Genomic DNA, 18,883 nt, shown 5'->3' on the forward strand with positions numbered 1-18,883 from the left:
ATCCATTCCTGAGACAGTGAGAGCACGGGCGGACAGAAACTCTTTTCTGTGAGAATTTATGCTAGCCTGTTCAGTCTGATGCAGTTTTCGTTGCACTTGTAACGTCCATGTGTGTCACGGAGCGTTGTAGTGTAATATAAAATAGGATAATGTTGTAAATACATTGTGTGCGATAGCCTGTTGTGCGTATATCTGAAACTCATTTGCATTCTCGTGACTGGGCAAATACGGCACTGACCAGGCTAGGCCATTTCTCGCGCTGCCGTCACCGTGCACAGACGTGAAATCCTTCCTCTCCCTCTCGATGGCGGAATAATTCCAGGTTATGCACAAGCACCAAAGCTGCCCCAGCTACAGATTCAAGGCCTTGGTCAAGGACGAGATGACGGGAAAGGAAACAGAGGAAATGCTCCTAGTCTTGGATCTGTCTGTGGGAAAGTATGCTCTTACTAAATATTTGCGGGGCCACGAAGATCATACAGCGAGGGGAAATCCAAGGATCTAGGACACTATGATATTCCACTATCCTTGGGACATGGAAGCCCGACCTGACGCTGCACAACTTAAAGGCAGACAAGGAGCTGGCAGAAGGTATGTGGGTAAGTTAGAAAGTTGCTACAAATGAGTTGATCAGTCTCTTTCAGCGATTGTTGTCTTCATATTGTTTTGATGTAACGTGTTTTCGTTCCATCAGTTTCTAGCGGTCATCTTTAAAAAACAGACCTTTGGATTAAGACAAGAAACGGTGCCATTCTGCGAACAAACGTTGAATGCCCTATGCGTAATATTGGCCCCTATCTTGTAAACAGAATCATAATCGTTGGTCGCAGCTGACCTGTTGTTTCCCGTCGTTCCGAAAAGCATAGTTCTTCAGAAAGGTTAAAACTTACATCCCATGTTCGTACGCTAAAACTTTTTCCTTTTTCTTCCAAAGCACCACATTTCCATCTGAAAGTTTTGAAATCATCTGTATTTTATATATCAAATTATTCATTATTATCATCAGTGTATCAGTCTGTGTACATGTGTATATGTCCGTTTTAGTACGAGGGTCGTTTTGTTTGAAGCCGTTTTGTTCTGAATAACGTTCGCCTGAAATCTGAATCTCTCCCTGGTTGACTAGTATTCTCCAGGATCTCTTTGATTTTGTCACTTGGATGTATTAACATGCTTTTCGATGTCTCGTCATCCCACATTATTCGGTCTTGTGGCGTGGTTTTATTTGTATGGTGCAGTGCAAATTATTTCGTTGTCTCCGTTTTGATGCATAAATTGTCATTCTGGTTCTCTATGGTCGAACATTCCCTCTCTTTTTTAGACTCTCAATTCTTGTATTTTCTTGCAAAGTAATGTGCTTGTTGTAATTTATCTAACGAATACGAGTTTCCAATAAACTTTGCAATTTATAAGTATCCATTGAGTCTGTCCAGCTCAGCTGTGAACGGAAATAGGGTCATCATAGGTGTTACCCGTGCCCACGTTAGCAATGATAGAGAACTGTGTGTACTATGTGTTGTGTTTTTATAAATTAAAATTGTACTGTCAAATTATTCTCCCTTTTTGGGTAAATTTTACTTGTTAGTCTTGTGGAGACTGTGAAGCTGTGTCGCCAGTGAGTCCCACGTATATAGTGTTACACGTTACAGCAGCTGCCACCTGCATCTGCACGGTTGAGTGACAGCTAGGTTCAGACGTTCAAAAAACTGACACCTAGGGCCAGTTTTTCTGACCTATGGAGTTAATAGCTTGACTTAAAGAATGCGTGACAAATTGGAGATGACCTAACATGTCAGATGGGTAATTAATCTTCAGTTGTTTTAGCCTGTTTTGGGCGGGCTGATTCAAGTCAAGTATGAAATGTTCATAATTGCACAATGATTGCATCAGGAACATTATATGTCAAATAACATGAATTAGACATTAGATGTAATCTTAGCCAATCATTCGTCATTCATAATCATGTGAGAGACTTTCATTAATGTCAAAATACAATTTTTTGGACGTTCACGACAAACACCCTCGTATTTCTTCTGCAGGCTGTGCACCTATCCAACCATTTCTAAGCCAACCCGAGTAACAAATAAGTCAGCAACACTAATTGATAATATTATGACAAATTCCCTGAATGATTCTTACGTAACAGGTTTGTTTTTTACTGATATATCTGATCATTTTCCAATCTTCTATATTAAAGAATCGCTTATCAGAGATAAAATCAATTGTAATGAACGTACTCAACGTAGATTTAATAGTGTTAATAAAAAGAAATTTGAAAGATTATTAAACGATGAAACTTGGGAGGGCATATATCAAAGTACCGATACTAATTCTGCTTTTACGTATTTCAGTAAAATCATTCATTCTCACTTCACGAAATGTTTTCCTTAAAGACATGTAAACAGAATCACAAATTTAAGAACAGCAAACCATGGTTTACCACTGGTCTGTTAAAATCGTCAACTAGGAAAAAAAACTTTATAAGGCGTACACAAAGAGTCCAACTCCAACTACTTTAAACCGTTACAAAATGTATAGAAACAAGTACAACTCCCTTATTCGTTTGTCTAAAAAGAAATATTACGACGAAAAGTTAAAAGCCGCATCCTCGGTTATATCCAAAACCTGGAAAATAATCAACGAACTCCTTAACAGAAAAAAAACAAGTATTGTCATTCCTAATAAATTTCGTGATGGAGAGTCATACATAGATGATCCACAAGATATTGTTAACAGATTCAACGGTTTTTTCACCAATATTGGGCCATCCCTTGCAAACAAAATCGAAAAGACCGATTGTTCCCCTTTGCAATATTTTGAATGTTCCTATCCACACACTAACTCTTTTGAAGACCCAGATTCTACAGAGATTCATGATATTATCATAAATTTGAAAAATGCAGCTCCAGGTCATGACGAATTAAGTGCATCTTTGATAAAGCAAAATGTCTCCTCCCTTTTAGAACCACTTACTCATATTTTTAAGCTTTCTTTGTCAACTGGATCAGTATCAACAGAATTGAAAATGGCCAAAGTAATACCCCTATACAAAACCGGAGATCTTGACATATTTACAAACTACAGACCTATATCAATCCTTCCTACGTTTTCAAAAATCTTAGAAAAATTAGTTTATAAAAGAATTTTAAGGCACTTAGAAACAAATAATATTCTTTATTCTCATCAATATGGATTTCGCAAAAAATATTCTACGTACATGCCCCTTTTATGCTTACTGATAAAATAACCGAAGCGTTAGAAAACAACGAATACACCGTAGGCATATTTCTTGATCTTTCAAAAGCATTTGATACCGTTGACCATAAAATATTACTTGACAAATTACATATGTACGGCTTACAAAACACAGTTCATGATTGGCTTAAAGATTATCTTGCTAACAGAAAACAATATGTTACCAATGGCATTTACAAATCACAACATAACTCGATAACATGTGGCGTTCCTCAAGGATCCATCCTGGGACCCCTACTTTTTCTAATTTACATAAATGATTTAGCACAAGTATCTCAAAAATTATTTGCTCTTCTCTTTGCTGATGATACAAATATATTCATGTCTCATAAAAATCTCAACACGTTAGTAACTACAATGAACGAAGAATTGGATAAAGTAAGTAAGTGGTTTAAAATAAACAAATTGTCTTTAAATGTTAAAAAAAACAAATTTAATAATATTTGCAGGTAAAAATAGAAATTACCCGAAGGAAAACGTACAAATATTCATAAACAACAACCTTATTACTCAAGTGACACACACCCGTTTTCTAGGGGTTTTAATAGATGCAAAATTAACATGGAAAATCACATCGATCTTATTAGTAAAAAAATATCTAAGAACATTGGTATTATACGGAAAGTAGGAAATCTTTTATCTCCTAAAACATTTATTACTCTCTATTATAGTCTTATCTATCCTTACTTAAGTTATTGTAATATTATATGGGCAAGCACGTACACTACATCACTTAAATGTAATACATGTGACAATTTGTTCAGCTAAAGAACTGGACATTGACAGCTTAAACAGGCTGCCATCAACCTTCAGCGTCAACATGCAACCACTGGGAGATGGTGAACAACTAACATTAAACTGGATAGTGAATGAGTGAGTGAGTAAGAGAGTGAGTGAGTGAGTGAGTGAGTGAGTGAGTGTGTTTAAGAGAGAAGCTTACATTTTTTTTCAAGTTAACTTCAGGAAGTGTAGTGTTTGACTTTCACTCAGTGGGTTGTTTTTGTTCTGCATGAGTTATTTAATCACTGATTATTTATTCTGTTGTTTCAGGTACAATGCTGTGTACATCATATTCTTCCTGCTGGGACTGGGCATGCTGCTGCCATGGAACATCTTTATCACTGCAAATATGGTGGGGAATGTTTCTTCTTGTGTGCAATTCTAGTACCAAGCAAGTGGTATTGATCAGTTGGAATAACATTGTATATCTACACATAGTTATAACTTAAGGTTTCAGATGTGGATCTCACAGACAGTTGCCTTTAGACTCTTAATTCTTGTATTTTCTTGCAAAATAATGTGCTTGTTGTAATTATCTAACGAATGCGAGTTTCCAATAAACTTTGCAATTTATAAGTATCCATTGAGTCTGTCCAGCTCAGCTGAGAACGGAGATAGGGTCATCATAGGTGTTACCCGTGCCCACGTTAGCAATGATAGAGAACTGTGTGTACATGTGTTGTGTTTTTTATAAACTTGCAATTGTACTGCCAAATTATTCTCCCTTTTTGGCTAAATTTTACTTGTTAGTCTTGTGGAGCCTGTGGAGCTGTGTCGCCAGTCCCACGTATATAGTGTTACACGTTACAGCAGCTGCCACCTGCACCTGCACGGTTCAGTGACAGCTAGGTTCAGACGTTCAAAAAACTGACACCTAGGGCCAGTTTTTCTGACCTATGGGGTTAATTGCTTGACTTAAAGAATGCGTGACAAATTGGAAATGACCTGACATGCCACACGGGTAATTAATCTTCAGTTGTTTTAGCCTGTTTTGGGTGGGCTGTTTCAAGTAAAGTATGAAATGTTCATAATTGCACAATGATTGCATCAGGTACATTATATGTCAAATAACATGAATTAGACATTAGATGTAATCTTAGCCAATCATTCGTCATTCATAATCATCTGAGAGACTTTCATTAATGTCAAAATACAATTTTTAGACGTTCACGACAAACACCCTCGTATTTCTTCTGCAGGCTGTGATCTTCCCCACCAACCTCTGCTTGGAAAGCACAGATCGTTCACGTCAAGCCGCCGCCGAACGCACCCTCATCCTCCGAGGCAACCGATGTCTACATCCCCGGTGCTGAGACATCCGTTCCCGGTCCCGGTAGAGCTGTGGGCAGGGGCCAGAAAGTGAGCCTGCACAGTGTGCCTGGTTTGTACACCGTTATTTTATTGAAACCGATCATGTTTCTGTAATTTTCTTTATAGAAAATGATTATTTTTCTATCATTTCATATAAAACAATTATTTTTCTGTTATTAGTTTATATAGAAAACGATTATTTTTCTGTTATTATTTTAGACAAAACGACCCCTGAAAATTCCCTGACTTTTTCTCTGAAGACTACGATGAAAGATTGTTAGAGACATATGGCCAAGTAAGGATTTTGGTGCTGTTTTAATATACTCTAGAGGTTCCAAAGTTGATGTTTTTTTTGACGGCGTTGACGCGTTGAAGTCGTGACAATGGTAGTTAATGTGATGGAGCTATTATTCTATTTTGAATGCGTAGATTTGCTAGTTTTGTTTGTTTTTATTTAGTGGCGATCCTAGTGCGTTTATGTGTGAGTACAGTTGTCCGTTTTGACAGGATGGGCCGGCGTGTGAGTTTGTCTGTACTGTACATGTATAGGTTGACCCAGGCTATGTTCTGGGTCAATGTCGACGTCGACAGTGGTTGCATGTGGTTGTCAGGTTGAAACTGTTCAAGGGGCACATGTCTTCTTCTTTTTCAGTGTACATGCAGCGACCCTCGGCCAAGACGGGGCACACGACGGCCAACGGGCACCGTCTCTTCCGTTCCTGATCCGGGGAAGCCGACCACTGATGGACCTGACACGTCAGCCACCCATCCATCTGGCCAGGGATGTACTTCCCCGGTCACTTTCTCTTCTTCTCTTGCATTAGGGAGCAGACCGTCCACGTCAAGCCACCGCCGGACACACCCTCATCCCCCGAAACAACCAACGTCTGCATCCCCGGCCCTGAGACATCCATTCCCGGTCCTGGGAGAGCTGTGGGGCCAGTCACACCGCCTGAGACCGACGTGACGGCAGTTCCTGGCACAGCCGATACGACGAAGCCAATGTGAACGTGCTTTTCGATGTCCAGTCAAAGGACGCAAAAGACAATAGAGTCTGCATGATCGATACCAAATGTCATAATGTATGAAGACATTAGCCAGAGGACCACCCCTTGACCAAATTGTTTGATTGTCTGGATCCATCATATGTCCTAACTACAAGGACAGTAACGACAAAACATTTGAGCATAAAGAACGACAGTCATTGTAACAACAACTATTTCAATTGTATTGTCACTTATTTTAGTACACTGGGCTTCTCCAGTAGCCAGGCTTTGAGACTAGAGAATGATAGACAGTCTATATTGTAATCGAAACTGATTGCTGTTATTTGGTACATCCAGTTATCGAACTAACGAGTACAACGGCCATATAAGATTTGTTCAATGATTCACTGCTATACAATAATCTCTTAAATACAAGGGAGGCATGTATGATATTTATAGCAGGACATCTGCATAGTTTTTGTACAATATCCAATGATCATATGCAACAGGAGTTCCCTGGCTGTACAGCTGTAATAGATGACCTAGTACAGGTGTCTCCCACTGCAAGGTCAGAGGTCAAGTCTAAAAGTCTTGACCAAAGCAAGTCTCTGTGTCATTCCTCAGTTTGTCACTTGTTAGAGTTAGGTCCTAGGTCAGACAAAAAAGGATTATTCTGTTATGAATGTTAGGCAGGACAGGTTTCAGGATGCTTAATATTCAGATGGACAAAATCACATCCCCCAACTTCATCTCATCAACTGAACGTACTAACCCTGTACTTGAGGACAATCTGTCGTCCCTAGGCTCAGCCTCGACAAGATCCTCAAGACCACCCTACTAATACCAAAACTCCATGCCATTACCACTTACTAACCCTGTACTTGAGGACAATCTGTCGTCCCTAGGCTCAGCCTCGACAAGATCCTCAAGACCACCCTACTAATACCAAAACTTCATGCCATTTATCCCACCTACTAACCCTGTACTTGAGGACAATCTGTCGTCCCTAGGCTCAGCCTCGACAAGATCCTCAAGACCACCCTACTAATACCAAAACTCCATGCCATTACCACTTACTAACCCTGTACTTGAGGACAATCTGTCGTCCCTAGGCTCAGCCTCGACAAGATCCTCAAGACCACCCTACTAATACCAAAACTTCATGCCACTTATCCCACCTACTAACCCCTGTACTTGAGGACAATCTGTCGTCCCTAGGCTCAGCCTCGACAAGATCCTCAAGACCACCCTACTAATACCAAAGCCTCACCATCTCATCATAAAAAACAACTTATCCCACCTACTAACCCCTGTACTTGAGGACAATCTGTCGTCCCTAGGCTCAGCCTCGACAAGATCCTCAAGACCACCCTACTAATACCAAAGCCTCACCATCTCATCATAAAAAAAACAACTTTAAGTTCCGCCGCATTGGGTCCGCCAAGTTTCCTTCCCGTCATGCTAAGAAAATTATGTCAAGTGCTAAACACAATCAGACTCGCCTAGATTACGTCAAAGCCATCGCCTCTATACACTCCTGCCAAAATGAACACACAACCAGGTAGGCTTAGAGTTACTGCTCTTTCCAAACCTACCGCTAGGTGTCGTCCTTACACTGTAACCCGGTGACAGGTCCCACAATGCATCTCACTCAACTTTGACCTGCCCCATTGCATGACGGGAAACAAAATGGCGGCGCCCATAAAATCCAAGTAAAATAGAACAGGTTTTGCTATCGCAAACCTGTAATTATTTGCGGAGGAATTACTTCTCATAAATGAAACACCCCTAAAAATGTTTACGTCGTCTCTTCCATAGAAGAGGATGCTGGGAAAAGTCGAAAAGTCCGCCATCTTTGCACACATTGCGTCAAGGCTGTGAAACAAATTTTGCGGGAAAGAATTCGTCAAAATGCCTCCCAAAAACAGGGGCAACAGCGGCGCCGCCAAGTCTAAAAAGGCAGAGGAAAAGAAGAAGGATAAGATTATCGAGGTGAGGGAAGATTTTCCGCTTTTCTTACAGAATAGTTTGTGCGACAGTATGGCCGGTTGACAGAGGAAACCGCATGCCTTGGAATTTTTCCAGACGGTTCGTTCGTTGTTCTGTATACAGAACTTCGGTGTACCTTAGCTTTTGTAGAGTTCTGAATTGCTTAAGACTTCCATGTGATGTTGGTACTCTTTACCTTGCTATACAGATTGAGTACGCAATTATTATTATATATTACTGATCTTTATAATTTCAGGAAGTTGAAAAAATCAGAGCATATTTCTCTGCCCCCCTCCCACTTAGCAATCAATTAGTCAATCAATAACTGTGATACTAGTGGAAGTTCATCGGGTAGGAAAGTAACACAAAGCAACAACAAATGAATCAACACTCCTCACATATCACGTAGTACAGTTTTGCTGATGTCAACAAATTTCAAGAACCCCCCTTTACACCCTTTTGTTTTGAGACAAGGTTGTGGCATCAAGTATGGTACAGTTTATTTGTGTCAGTCAACAGTCTTTGACGTCAAAGACAGTTTTATGAAGCGTTTTCAATGTTAGAAATAAAAGTATGTGCATCTATTTTTAGGATAAAATCCCTAGTGATGTCTAGAAGTACAATTGCAAGATTTTTCAGAACCTGTATATGTTTTTGGCACACGGGATTGACGTCACCGCTGGAATGCTGGTAAATCGAATTTGGAGCACAACACACTGCTTGTATTGTTTCTCCCTCAAACCATCCAGGTTGGGTATTAACTAAGGCAAGTTGGCTAACCCATCGAGGCATGAATGTACAATAAACTTCTTTCATCATCATCAACAAGAAAAAAGTAATGCCTGTTTCATCATTTGGTCTGAAGAACAAGAAAGGCAACAAGCAGTTAGTATTGCAAAAATTCTACTTGTGACTTGTTTAGGCCAGTTTTTACCAGTTTAGAAAATAACTGTCTATAGTTTGCCATCTGGTGTTATAATGACATTACAATAATTTTAACAATGTCTGTTTCAGGATAAAACTTTTGGTCTGAAGAACAAGAAGGGCAACAAGCAGCAGAAGTTCATCCAGCATGTCACGCACCAGGTCAAGGTCGGCGGGACGGCCAAGGACATGCGCAAACTTCAGGAGAAGAAGGAGCAGGAGAAGCTGGAGAAGGAGAAGAAGAAGAGGGAAGCCGAGGAGCTGAACAAGCTCTTCAAACCTGTGGCTGGCCAGCAGAAAATAGGGAAAGGTGGGTGGAGCTCATTCCCACTAGATTTGAGCCTCAAAATATATTGTCTTCTTGATACACTTGCTGATGCCCAGGCTGTACCAAAGTCTAAGCAAACTTGATCACAAATTTAGTTGTTTGTATGTATTTGTAATACAGTATGATACATTTGTAGTCATGTCATGTTTTTGTGTTTCATGACAATGATGCCCTGTATGTATTATTGGTATCTCACATTGGACAGACAGAACTTCAGAAGCCTTAAAAAGCTTATATCTGTTTTGTATTCTGTAACGAGCCCAGGAAGATTATCCCCATAAAGGGGCTTAAGAGTATCTCAATAAATTCATAAAATCTTTCCTGCTCTTCCCAGGTGTTGATCCGAAGTCAGTGGTGTGTGCGTTCTTCAAGCAGGGTCTGTGTAAGAAGGGAGACAAGTGTAAATTCTCTCACGACCTGACCATGGACAGGAGGGAGAGAAACGCAGTCTGTATGTGGACGTCAGGGACGAAGATCTGGAGAAGGTGGGCAGAATATTACATGAAGAATGGCCCTGATTATACATGGATGAATTACTGTCAAATGTGGCTTTTGCATGGATGGATATATGAACAACTGAATGGATTTTGATTTTTAGTTAGTGTACTGTGCCATTAGTTCCATGAGATACAAAAATGACTAATACATGTAGTTCTGGCTTCTGCTTATTGTCTGCTGTACTTCCAATAACAAGTTGAAAAGAGGAGCCTTGTTTGGTGTCGATTCAATGACTTTTGAAATGCTGTGTTATTTGCAGACACCATGGAGAACTGGGACGAGGCCAAGCTGCAGGAGGTCGTGGACAAGAAACACGGAGAAGCCGACAAGAAGAAGGGCAACGAAACCAAGATTGTACGTAGGACAAGGAGGGGAATTTCCTAAAATAAAAATAGTGTGGCAGGTTCTTAAGAACCTGTAGAAGTATGGGAGGTTTCATAGAACAATAGAAGAATGGCAGGTTGTATAGAACAGAAGTATGGAATGTTCCATGGAACTTAAATGAGGAGTGTGGAATGTTCTATAGAACAAGGGAAGTCTGTCAAGTTCTATAGAACAAGAGAAGGATGGATTTGAACTTCCATGTATGGAATATGAGGAGTGTTGAAAGTATAGACTGACATGTATTCTGTATGTTGTACTGCAGGTCTGTAAGTACTTCCTGGAGGCTATAGAACAGGAGAAGTACGGCTGGTTCTGGAACTGTCCCAACGGAGAGTCCTGTATCTACAGACACGCCCTGCCTCCGGGCTTCGTGCTGAAGAAGAAGGAGAACAAACTGGAAAAGAAGGACGAGATCTCACTGGAAGAACTTATTGAGAGAGAGGTGGGGCAGAGTAAAAATTTGCATACATAAACTAGTTAAAGATAAGTAAACTGATCGGTAAATATCTTGTACCTCTGAGTGACTGTTTCATACTACTCTGCTTTAACAGAGTTCTAGAGTGACAAGGCAGTTTCTCAGTGTGTTAATTCTGCTATGTCTCTGCAGAGAGCTGCCTTAGGTCCAGACACCACCAGGGTCACCCTAGAGTCCTTCATTGCCTGGAAGAAGAGAAAAATCCAGGAGAAGAAGAAGAAGCTGGAAGACAACAAGGCCAAGAAGAAAGCAGACTTCAAATCTGGCAAGACTCTTATGGTAAGAGACTGTGTTTTTTTAAGTCTGTTCATATCAAAATATTCATGTGCCTTCAAGAATAAAAAGACATTATCAGGTAGATGATTTTTAAAATACAAAACAATTAGTCTGAAGTCCAGCCAATAAAATGTTGCAATTAAATGTTCACTGCCTTTTTACATGTGACATCTTTCATACTTTATGGGAAAATCTAAAGTAGATAGATGTCCTAATGAGTTTGTAATTGACACACACAACACATCTAAGCACCGACATGTGATTGACAGGTGTCAGGCCGTGAAGTGTTTGAGTTCAGACCAGAGCTTGTGGAGGAGGGTGATGATATTGATGATGTTGATGTTTGATTGACAGGTGTCAGGCCGTGAAGTGTTTGAGTTCAGACCAGAGCTTGTGGAGGAGGGTGATGATATTGATGATGTTGATGTTTGATTGACAGGTGTCAGGACGTGAGGTGTTTGAGTTCAGACCGGAACTTGTTGAGGAAGGTGATGATGATGAGGGTGGTACCTACGTGCACCAGAGACAGCAGGAAGAGGAGCAGGTTGGTTTGTTTCTTTGTTTTTTTATTTATTTGTTTTTTCCTATCTCACTAAGGAAATATTGCACAACTGAAGGGGTAAAATAGTTCTTCTTTTTCTGAAAAAGCCTGACCAATTTCTTGCAAGTTATACATTATCCAGCCATCTGTTCTGTGGTGAATTGACATTCTAGGAGTAAAGGAAAAGGAGATGGGTACAAAATTGATGTGGATGCCATAAGCCAGTTTCCCTTTGTGGTCAAAGACTTAGGAGCTCCCGTGCCATCCAAAATGATGAGGCACAAAGGTTAAAGGCACAAAGGTTAAAGGTGAGGCACAAAGGTTAAAGGTGGAATTTTTGTTGCCTGCAGGATGAGACGGAGGCTACGGAGGTGAGCCTGGAGGCGTTTGCGATGGCGGCAAGGGAGGTCGACGGAACGGGAACGGTCGCCAGCAAGGACAGGAGACCCGGGGGAGGGGACACAAACCCCAACCCCCTACAAACCCAAGGTGGGGTATTATATGTGTGTGTGTGTGTATGCACATATCTGTATGTACAGCTGATATAACACACCAGCTTTGCAGACACATGGCACAGCAGCATCTGGTTGTATTACATTGAATGAACTGTAAGCTGCATGTATTTAGTGATGATGCCCCACAACTTCATAGCTGAAATTGAAGATTTCTTCTCACTGTGTATGGTAGTTTTGTAAATGTCAGCCTTGCTAGGTATTGAGTATGGGAGCCCCAGCATACAAATAGGATGGTACCCAGGCTAGCATTAGGCAAGTCCTATGTTATCCTGTCTGCCAAACCTAATAATTGGTTAAGAACAAGAGTTTAAGATTTCCAGTACATACTTATATATCGTCATAAATGTTGACCAGTTCTGCAGATGATTCTAGTTAATAAGAGCGGTGCATGTAGATGTCCAGTTTTAGAGTTTGAGTCGTCTTTGACTTGGATGTCCAATTATAACATACAATTCCTGTACTTCCAGATGAGTCCACTAAACTAGACCAGGCTGCAGCGATTGTTCCCGATACTGAAACTCCCGTCACCAACGGACCCTCCAACGGTCCCGTAGAAGAACCGACAAATGAAGACGTGCCAATAGACGAAAACCTTTTCGATGCAGAGGACGACGATCTTCTAGAAATCGAGGAAGAATTAGACACCTTAGATCTGGACGATTAACTGCAAAGTGCATGTACAAATGTAGGTAAAAAATGCAGGGAGGAACTCTGAAGATTGGAGAGAGGTTGTGAATACAAATGAACTGAATTTTACGTGGTTACAACGCGGCAAAAAATAAACCATACTAAGTCACAACATCGGCTGACTGAATTCTTCAGTGCGTCGGCTACACCCAACAACCATGGGCATGGACTGCTCTCAAGTCGCCGCCTTCATAGATTGCAAAACTTGATTTATTAAAATTCTGTATTAAAGAAATTAAGTCTTCTCGGAGATACAACTGAGTCTTTGATGGCTTTTTGTCCATATAATTGTGGTCTTAGGAAGATTCAAAAGAATTGATACCACAGACATGGATGGATAGCATTGAAGAAGTTTCTGGGTTTATATTAAACTCAGTGTTCATCATCTGCAGTATTTCTGGCACCTTTCTCAGGTACATGAAGTTTAGTTGCAATGCCTGAAAAATTCTAGCACTATGAAGGACTAGAATAAGCAGCACCAATTTCATTTACTGGTTCTTGGATTTTTTTAATCCTGATATTGCTATACACATATATCAACAGTGAATATAGCCAGATTTAATTCTTACAGGCTTCTATTTTCATTTGTCATTTTGCTGAATTTTTACTTTAAATGTCTGGGAACCAAAGGAATAGGTTAGTGCGGCCTTGATAACAAAGGTTGTTTTTTTTTAAACCTTTATTCAACCTTAAGCCAAAGGCACTTTTCAGGTGTTCAAGAGCGCATAGTCGGGTGCCTTGTTTAAAATGCATCATTGGTTTTGCTGTAAATGTTGGTTTTCTCGTTTTTCCATCTACCAGCAGCCCTCCTGCAGTGTCTGCACATACTCCAGTTCCTCAGAGTTGAGTCCCATGTCTAAGGAGCCTTGCAGGAGCTTCTTGGTGAGGTCAGGGTCTTGAGTGGGTTTCCGGGACAGGATGTGGATACAGTAGTTCAGCAGGCCGAACACAGACTCACAGTCATACTCCACAGCATAGTCATCACCGATGTAGATTATGGTGTAGGTTTGCTGCAAGGAACATGATTAACATGAAAATCACACTGGAACTAATGCATAATAGTTAAAAAGCAAAAGAGTGCAAAGGTCCAAGGAAACAGCTATAATAAAAATCTAAGGGATCTACGAATCTGAGTGGTAAAAATGTACATAATGGTCAGGCCAAGGCATGCCTGTCTAGTATAAAACTATGTCTTGTTTCCAGACAAAACAACAATATTTGAATAGTGAGAGCCAAGAGTGTGCTATATACCTATCAGTTTACAGTATACATAGTGGCACATTATTCTCAGTGTGAAATACAAGTTACAACCACTCACCGTGGGAGCAAAAGGGAAGAAGCTCTCTTGCCATTTCCCTGGTACTGTCTCCTGGATCAGTTTGGCTGGAGGGAACACAAATGGAACATCAGTTATAACACTTGTGAAGTTGCTGAACATTGAAATTTTCTTTTTTTGAAATTTTTCTACACACAATGATAACAATGAAACTGCTTTTTTATGTGTTTTTTTGCTGATGTTGTTTGTAAGCTAGTCAGAGGCACATATGGTGTACGCAGCTACATTGTATACAGTAACAGGTGTATTACCTGTAGCGTTGAGATACTGTCCCTGCGGAGTTTTCTTCCTGCAGCTGTTAGTAACGATGGCGTCTCCTGCGTTCCCGCTGGGGTCGGCCTTGATGGCGATGTTGGTGCAGACACAGTCCTTCTCAAAGAAAGCTCCTCCGGCGGTTTGTATCTAAGACATCAGATACAAACATGACACACCTTTCGTTTAGAAAAGAAGAGGACCATTTTGTATAATTTACAGGCCCGTGGCTACATGTATTACACATTTAAAGAGGGAATATTCAAAGAAAGCCATATCGCAGTGTCACCTAGCTTTAGCAGTATGTACTGCAGTTTCTGACCACATCCAAACAAGAAAAGTTATTAAGCGTCAACTATTTAACCTCATTGTCGTCAATAAACAACAATTCTTCACATTTTCGGGACAACTCTTCACAGTTTTAGTACTTACATAATATGTACCCTCTCTTATAAAGGTGATGTGTTGTTAGACCACACCGATTTTAATCTGTGTATAGGTATAGATCACAAAAGAAAGAAAACATAGAAAACAAGAGTTCCGAGATCTCATACCTCCATGAAATATGGGCTTGACATGTAAATGTTAATTTCTTCTTTAATTATGCAAATTATCTCCACATTAACATAATAAATGCATCGTGATGTTAACTTTTGATTAACTTACACATGTACCAAGTATGAAATTCCCATCATTTACCACTAAGGAGTCATAGAATTTTCGCATTAATTATGCAAATTAGGTCATCATTTGCATAATTGGTATCTGGTGATGTTCCATCTGCCATAGATTACATACTAGTACATTACATGTATGAAAGTACTATAATGCAAAACACTGTAATTATAGAATTTCCTCATTAATTATGCAAATTAAGTCCTCATTTGCATAATTTGCAGTTAAATATGTACATCTCTCTCTCAGCTACCTACCTACCAAAAATGATGAAAATACATTGTTTCTATCTGGACTTATTGGCTTTTAAAGATTTCGCCCGAAAGTCCCCTGCAGTTCCAGAACAAGCTGCTAGGGGGACCAAACCCACACCACTTACTAGACAGGACAATCTATCTGCCACCAAAAAATCAACACCATAGCATATTCAGGACAAAAGATACAAAAACCGGAAGTTCTGCTGCAGTACCAAGGTCATCCACCAGGAGGCGTATATTTGACCTTGACCTTCGTCTTCCTAAGACCTACCAGCATACCAAATATCATCACAATCCATAAAGGCGTTATGAAGTTATGCTGGCCGCAAATGTGCGGAGACACAGACAGACAGACAGACAGACAGACAGACAGACGCAACAAAAACAATACCTCCATTTTCATGGAGGTAATAACACAGGTTGTTTGTTTTCAAACACACAGCCATACAGTGGCACTGCCACATTTGCCCTGAAATAGGTCACCTATTCCCCTGAGGGAGCGCGCTGCCTCGCTGGGCATAGCCACATCTGGTACCCTGCCTCGCAAGCACAAAGGAGATTCCTCTCAGCCATGCCCTGACTCAACCTTAAACCGGAAGTGCTGCTGCAGTACCAAGGCCATCCACCAGGAGGCCCATATTTGACCTTGACCTTCGCCCTCCTAAGACCTACCAGCATACCAAATATCACCACAATCCATGAAGGCGTTATGGACTTATGAAGGTACAAAAATGCGGAAACACAAACACACATACACACACACACACACACACACACACACACACACACACACACACACACGCACACAGACGCGCCAAAAACAATACCTTCCATTTCATGGAGGTAATTATCTTGTATAAAAGAATACACAGCGGATACCTTGCCGATCTCGTACCACAGCCCATAGTAGCGCTCGTTAGTGAAGTTAGCGCCAGGTTTGGCGTCCACACACTGTCCGGCACTGGCGACTGGAACTAGCGCTGCGACCACGGCTACAACAACCACTATCAAGAGCATTGTATATCTCTGTACCTAGAAATGTAGGGGAAATGCGCTGTAGTTAAACTGAGGAATTTTTCACAATGTTTTTTCCCATCGGTGTCGGTTTGCTTCTTGATTTGTCAAAGTCTTACCATGGAATGGATTTCTGGTTTGCTTGGTTTTTAAGTTGGAGGCCACAATTCAACCTTAGGAGAAAGCGGTGTCTTAAAAAACTTTCAAGTATATGAAGCAGTGATATGCTTAATGTGAAACGACACTTGTACGAAAGCTATAAAAGTCTGATTAAGTATCCAAGTACCTCTTGGTAACTCGGAGGTGTGTTACGCAATCAGTGAGTTACGCTTTAACAAGTCAGTAAACATGGGTGACGCTCACGTTTTTGTGTCGCATGTGGACATTTCATGTTACAACTTATTGTTCTAGATCTGTTTAACAATCCCCAACACAGAACTGACAACCCTCTTTGCCAATTTGCCAGACTTTTATGTCTCCGTCTGTACTACCCTCTGATGTGTGTAAGGTGCTGTGTCAGTGCATTGACGCAGCCACTGACTCAGTCAGTATTTGTATAAAGATACGGCATAAGACTTAGCACTTGACTGTTCTTCAATATTATAGAATAAGACTCAAGTCTTTGTGCTACAATAGAAGATCAGTCTAAGTTTATCCCTTGAAGGACCCTAAAGAATCCCAACGAATATTCTAGTCATTGTAGACTGCGTGGCAGGGTAAAGTTGCAAACGTTGCTCGACCTACTCAATCCATGATCAACGACCTCTCCTTGGCAGAAGTTCGTACGTAGGGTACGCGTTGATAGCCCTATATGTTTATAATGTCCTACTGTAATCTTAATTGTGTAAAGCAATTAAGCTTCAAAAAGCGTTTCTTACCTCTACCGACATCATCATGCATGAATGAGACTGTTTTGCAGTGCTTTCCACCGAGGTGGCCTGTCTGTAAAGAAAAGACGTGACTGTATGTAGGTTAACCAAATTTACTTTCATTGCGTAACATAAACTGGCCCTTTGTGAACAGGCCATTGTTACCAAATCTTGCTCTAACTTTTTCAGACATACTATGATAATATACACATGATCAAGTTCTATACAAGGGAATGGATGCATAACTAGAAGTCGGCACGTCACGTCGCCATATTTATTGTAATAAACTTTTATTTCAAATCGTAATGCCACTAAAGATATTCTGATCACATTCTGACCTTTGATCCATTCCCACCGATCAAAGGGTACTTATGTGGTTATATAACCGTTCATAAGAAAACACTTTACCGAGCGGGTCCAATGGTTACTAGGTGGGTCACGGTTTAAATATACAGCGGTGTTGACCACACGGCTGTTTTTTCATGATCGATGATGCCCAAGCACGCGATTCGTCTAACTTGTTTCTTGAAAACGAAAATAAAACATACCTACATACCTGGAAACAATAACCACAAATGATAAAGAATCTTAAACTTTACAATGTATTATACTTAAGTACATGTATCTATCTATTCAAGTCCAAGTCAAAATACCGTACGTCTACATAGCATTATGTGACATACGAACAATCAATGGCTCGATTAAAAAAAACTCTTCCACCACCCACACCTAGACAAACACACACACACACACATGCTGACACAACACACCATATACAGTAGGATATTGTCTTAATAATCACACTGTTGGTCTGAATCATGAATGTTTGCTCGAAGCTACTCGGACCGTCTCATACGATACTAACAGGGCGCTGCACTATGTCTGATACTTCATATATAGATCGCCGTTGCCACAACTCGGACTCTTCACCCTTGGGGCTAGATAAAACCGTCTTGAACTGTCAATTATTAGTTTCTTAGACGGGTCAAAGCAACACATGTTGTTTTCTTTCTTTTTAACAGGCCATGCGGCCAATAGTAGACATAACACAAAGTAGAAGAAGTAAACTTTGCTGACTTTTATTGTCCGGTCGATCAAATTGTCTCAGAAGGAGTGACTCACACCTTTCGAAAACAAAACCTCTCGGACACGCGGGTCAAATAGGTGTCTAAATGTTCGTTGATTCATTGTACCATTACTTAACTAGACAATAGGCACCATATATTCGAAGTCACCCTTGACCAAACTCTGAGTCATTTGTGCTTTAGGTCATGTTCTTCCTACTAAGTAACCTTACTGGGTACAGTGACTTTCGTGAGATGTTATTATTGTCATTGTCATTATTAATATGCAACCTTTTGATTTTTAACTGTTTGATATTACAATGTTACTGTTGTAAAGACCTTTGATGTGTTTTCTATATTGGCGACAGAAACTTGAGTGCGTGCATGTATCGATATGTTGATCTTGGGTCGCTGTTGCCATTTGCTGTCACGGGAGTGGCTTTGTCAATAGCCAAGGGAAAACAACGGGA

At 40.5% G+C, this 18,883-nt stretch overlaps 3 protein-coding genes across 8 annotated transcripts; 2 read left to right on the top strand and 1 right to left on the bottom strand.

Moving 5' to 3' along the window:
* Nucleotides 1–31: 31 nt before the first annotated feature.
* Nucleotides 32–6,926, top strand: LOC109462223. Of its 6 annotated transcripts, XR_002139752.1 has the most exons (5): nucleotides 32–591; nucleotides 4,303–4,384; nucleotides 5,232–5,413; nucleotides 5,563–5,638; nucleotides 5,996–6,926. XR_002139752.1 is itself a non-coding variant. In XM_019758760.1 (4 exons), the coding sequence occupies exons 1-4, from the start codon at nucleotides 594–596 to the stop codon at nucleotides 6,165–6,167; spliced, it is 420 nt and encodes a 139-aa protein (XP_019614319.1). In that variant the 5' UTR covers nucleotides 32–593; the 3' UTR covers nucleotides 6,168–6,926. The 6 variants fall into 6 exon arrangements, 1 of the variants encoding a protein (XP_019614319.1); XR_002139755.1 differs by lacking the exon at nucleotides 4,303–4,384 and having other exon boundaries at nucleotides 32–599; XR_002139753.1 differs by lacking the exon at nucleotides 5,563–5,638.
* A 1,187-nt stretch (nucleotides 6,927–8,113) lies between these two features.
* Nucleotides 8,114–13,208, top strand: LOC109462214 (zinc finger CCCH domain-containing protein 15-like). The gene is given in 10 exon segments (XM_019758739.1): nucleotides 8,114–8,321; nucleotides 9,333–9,552; nucleotides 9,905–10,003; nucleotides 10,006–10,059; nucleotides 10,328–10,422; nucleotides 10,715–10,894; nucleotides 11,060–11,206; nucleotides 11,643–11,747; nucleotides 12,095–12,233; nucleotides 12,727–13,208. Coding segments are annotated over 10 exon segments (1,317 nt in total). The 5' UTR covers nucleotides 8,114–8,240; the 3' UTR covers nucleotides 12,924–13,208.
* A 257-nt stretch (nucleotides 13,209–13,465) lies between these two features.
* On the bottom strand, nucleotides 13,466–17,477 carry LOC109462213. The gene is made up of 5 exons (XM_019758738.1): nucleotides 17,359–17,477; nucleotides 16,346–16,498; nucleotides 14,534–14,684; nucleotides 14,265–14,329; nucleotides 13,466–13,956 (listed from the first exon to the last, which is right to left on the bottom strand). The coding sequence occupies exons 1-5, from the start codon at nucleotides 17,470–17,472 to the stop codon at nucleotides 13,741–13,743; spliced, it is 699 nt and encodes a 232-aa protein (XP_019614297.1). The 5' UTR covers nucleotides 17,473–17,477; the 3' UTR covers nucleotides 13,466–13,740.
* Between the last annotated feature and the right edge of the window lie 1,406 nt (nucleotides 17,478–18,883).

Source organism: Branchiostoma belcheri, unplaced genomic scaffold (genome assembly GCF_001625305.1).
Source record: "Branchiostoma belcheri isolate BF01 breed outbred unplaced genomic scaffold, Haploidv18h27 scaffold113, whole genome shotgun sequence".
Taxonomy (NCBI): Eukaryota; Metazoa; Chordata; class Leptocardii; order Amphioxiformes; family Branchiostomatidae; genus Branchiostoma; species Branchiostoma belcheri.

Coding starts and splice junctions, on each gene's coding strand:
- LOC109462223 (XM_019758760.1), top strand. Junction 4,385..5,231: donor TCTTTATCACTGCAAATATG/GTGGGGAATGTT, acceptor TTTCTTCTGCAG/GCTGTGATCTTCCCCACCAA. Junction 5,392..5,995: donor CTGTGGGCAGGGGCCAGAAA/GTGAGCCTGCAC, acceptor CTTCTTTTTCAG/TGTACATGCAGCGACCCTCG.
- LOC109462213 (XM_019758738.1), bottom strand. CDS start 17,472: ATGAAAGTAAATTTGGTTAACCTACATACAGTCACGTCTTTTCTTTAC. Junction 16,499..17,358: donor GCATGATGATGTCGGTAGAG/GTAAGAAACGCT, acceptor CTACATTTCTAG/GTACAGAGATATACAATGCT. Junction 13,957..14,264: donor TCTTCCCTTTTGCTCCCACG/GTGAGTGGTTGT, acceptor TGTTCCTTGCAG/CAAACCTACACCATAATCTA.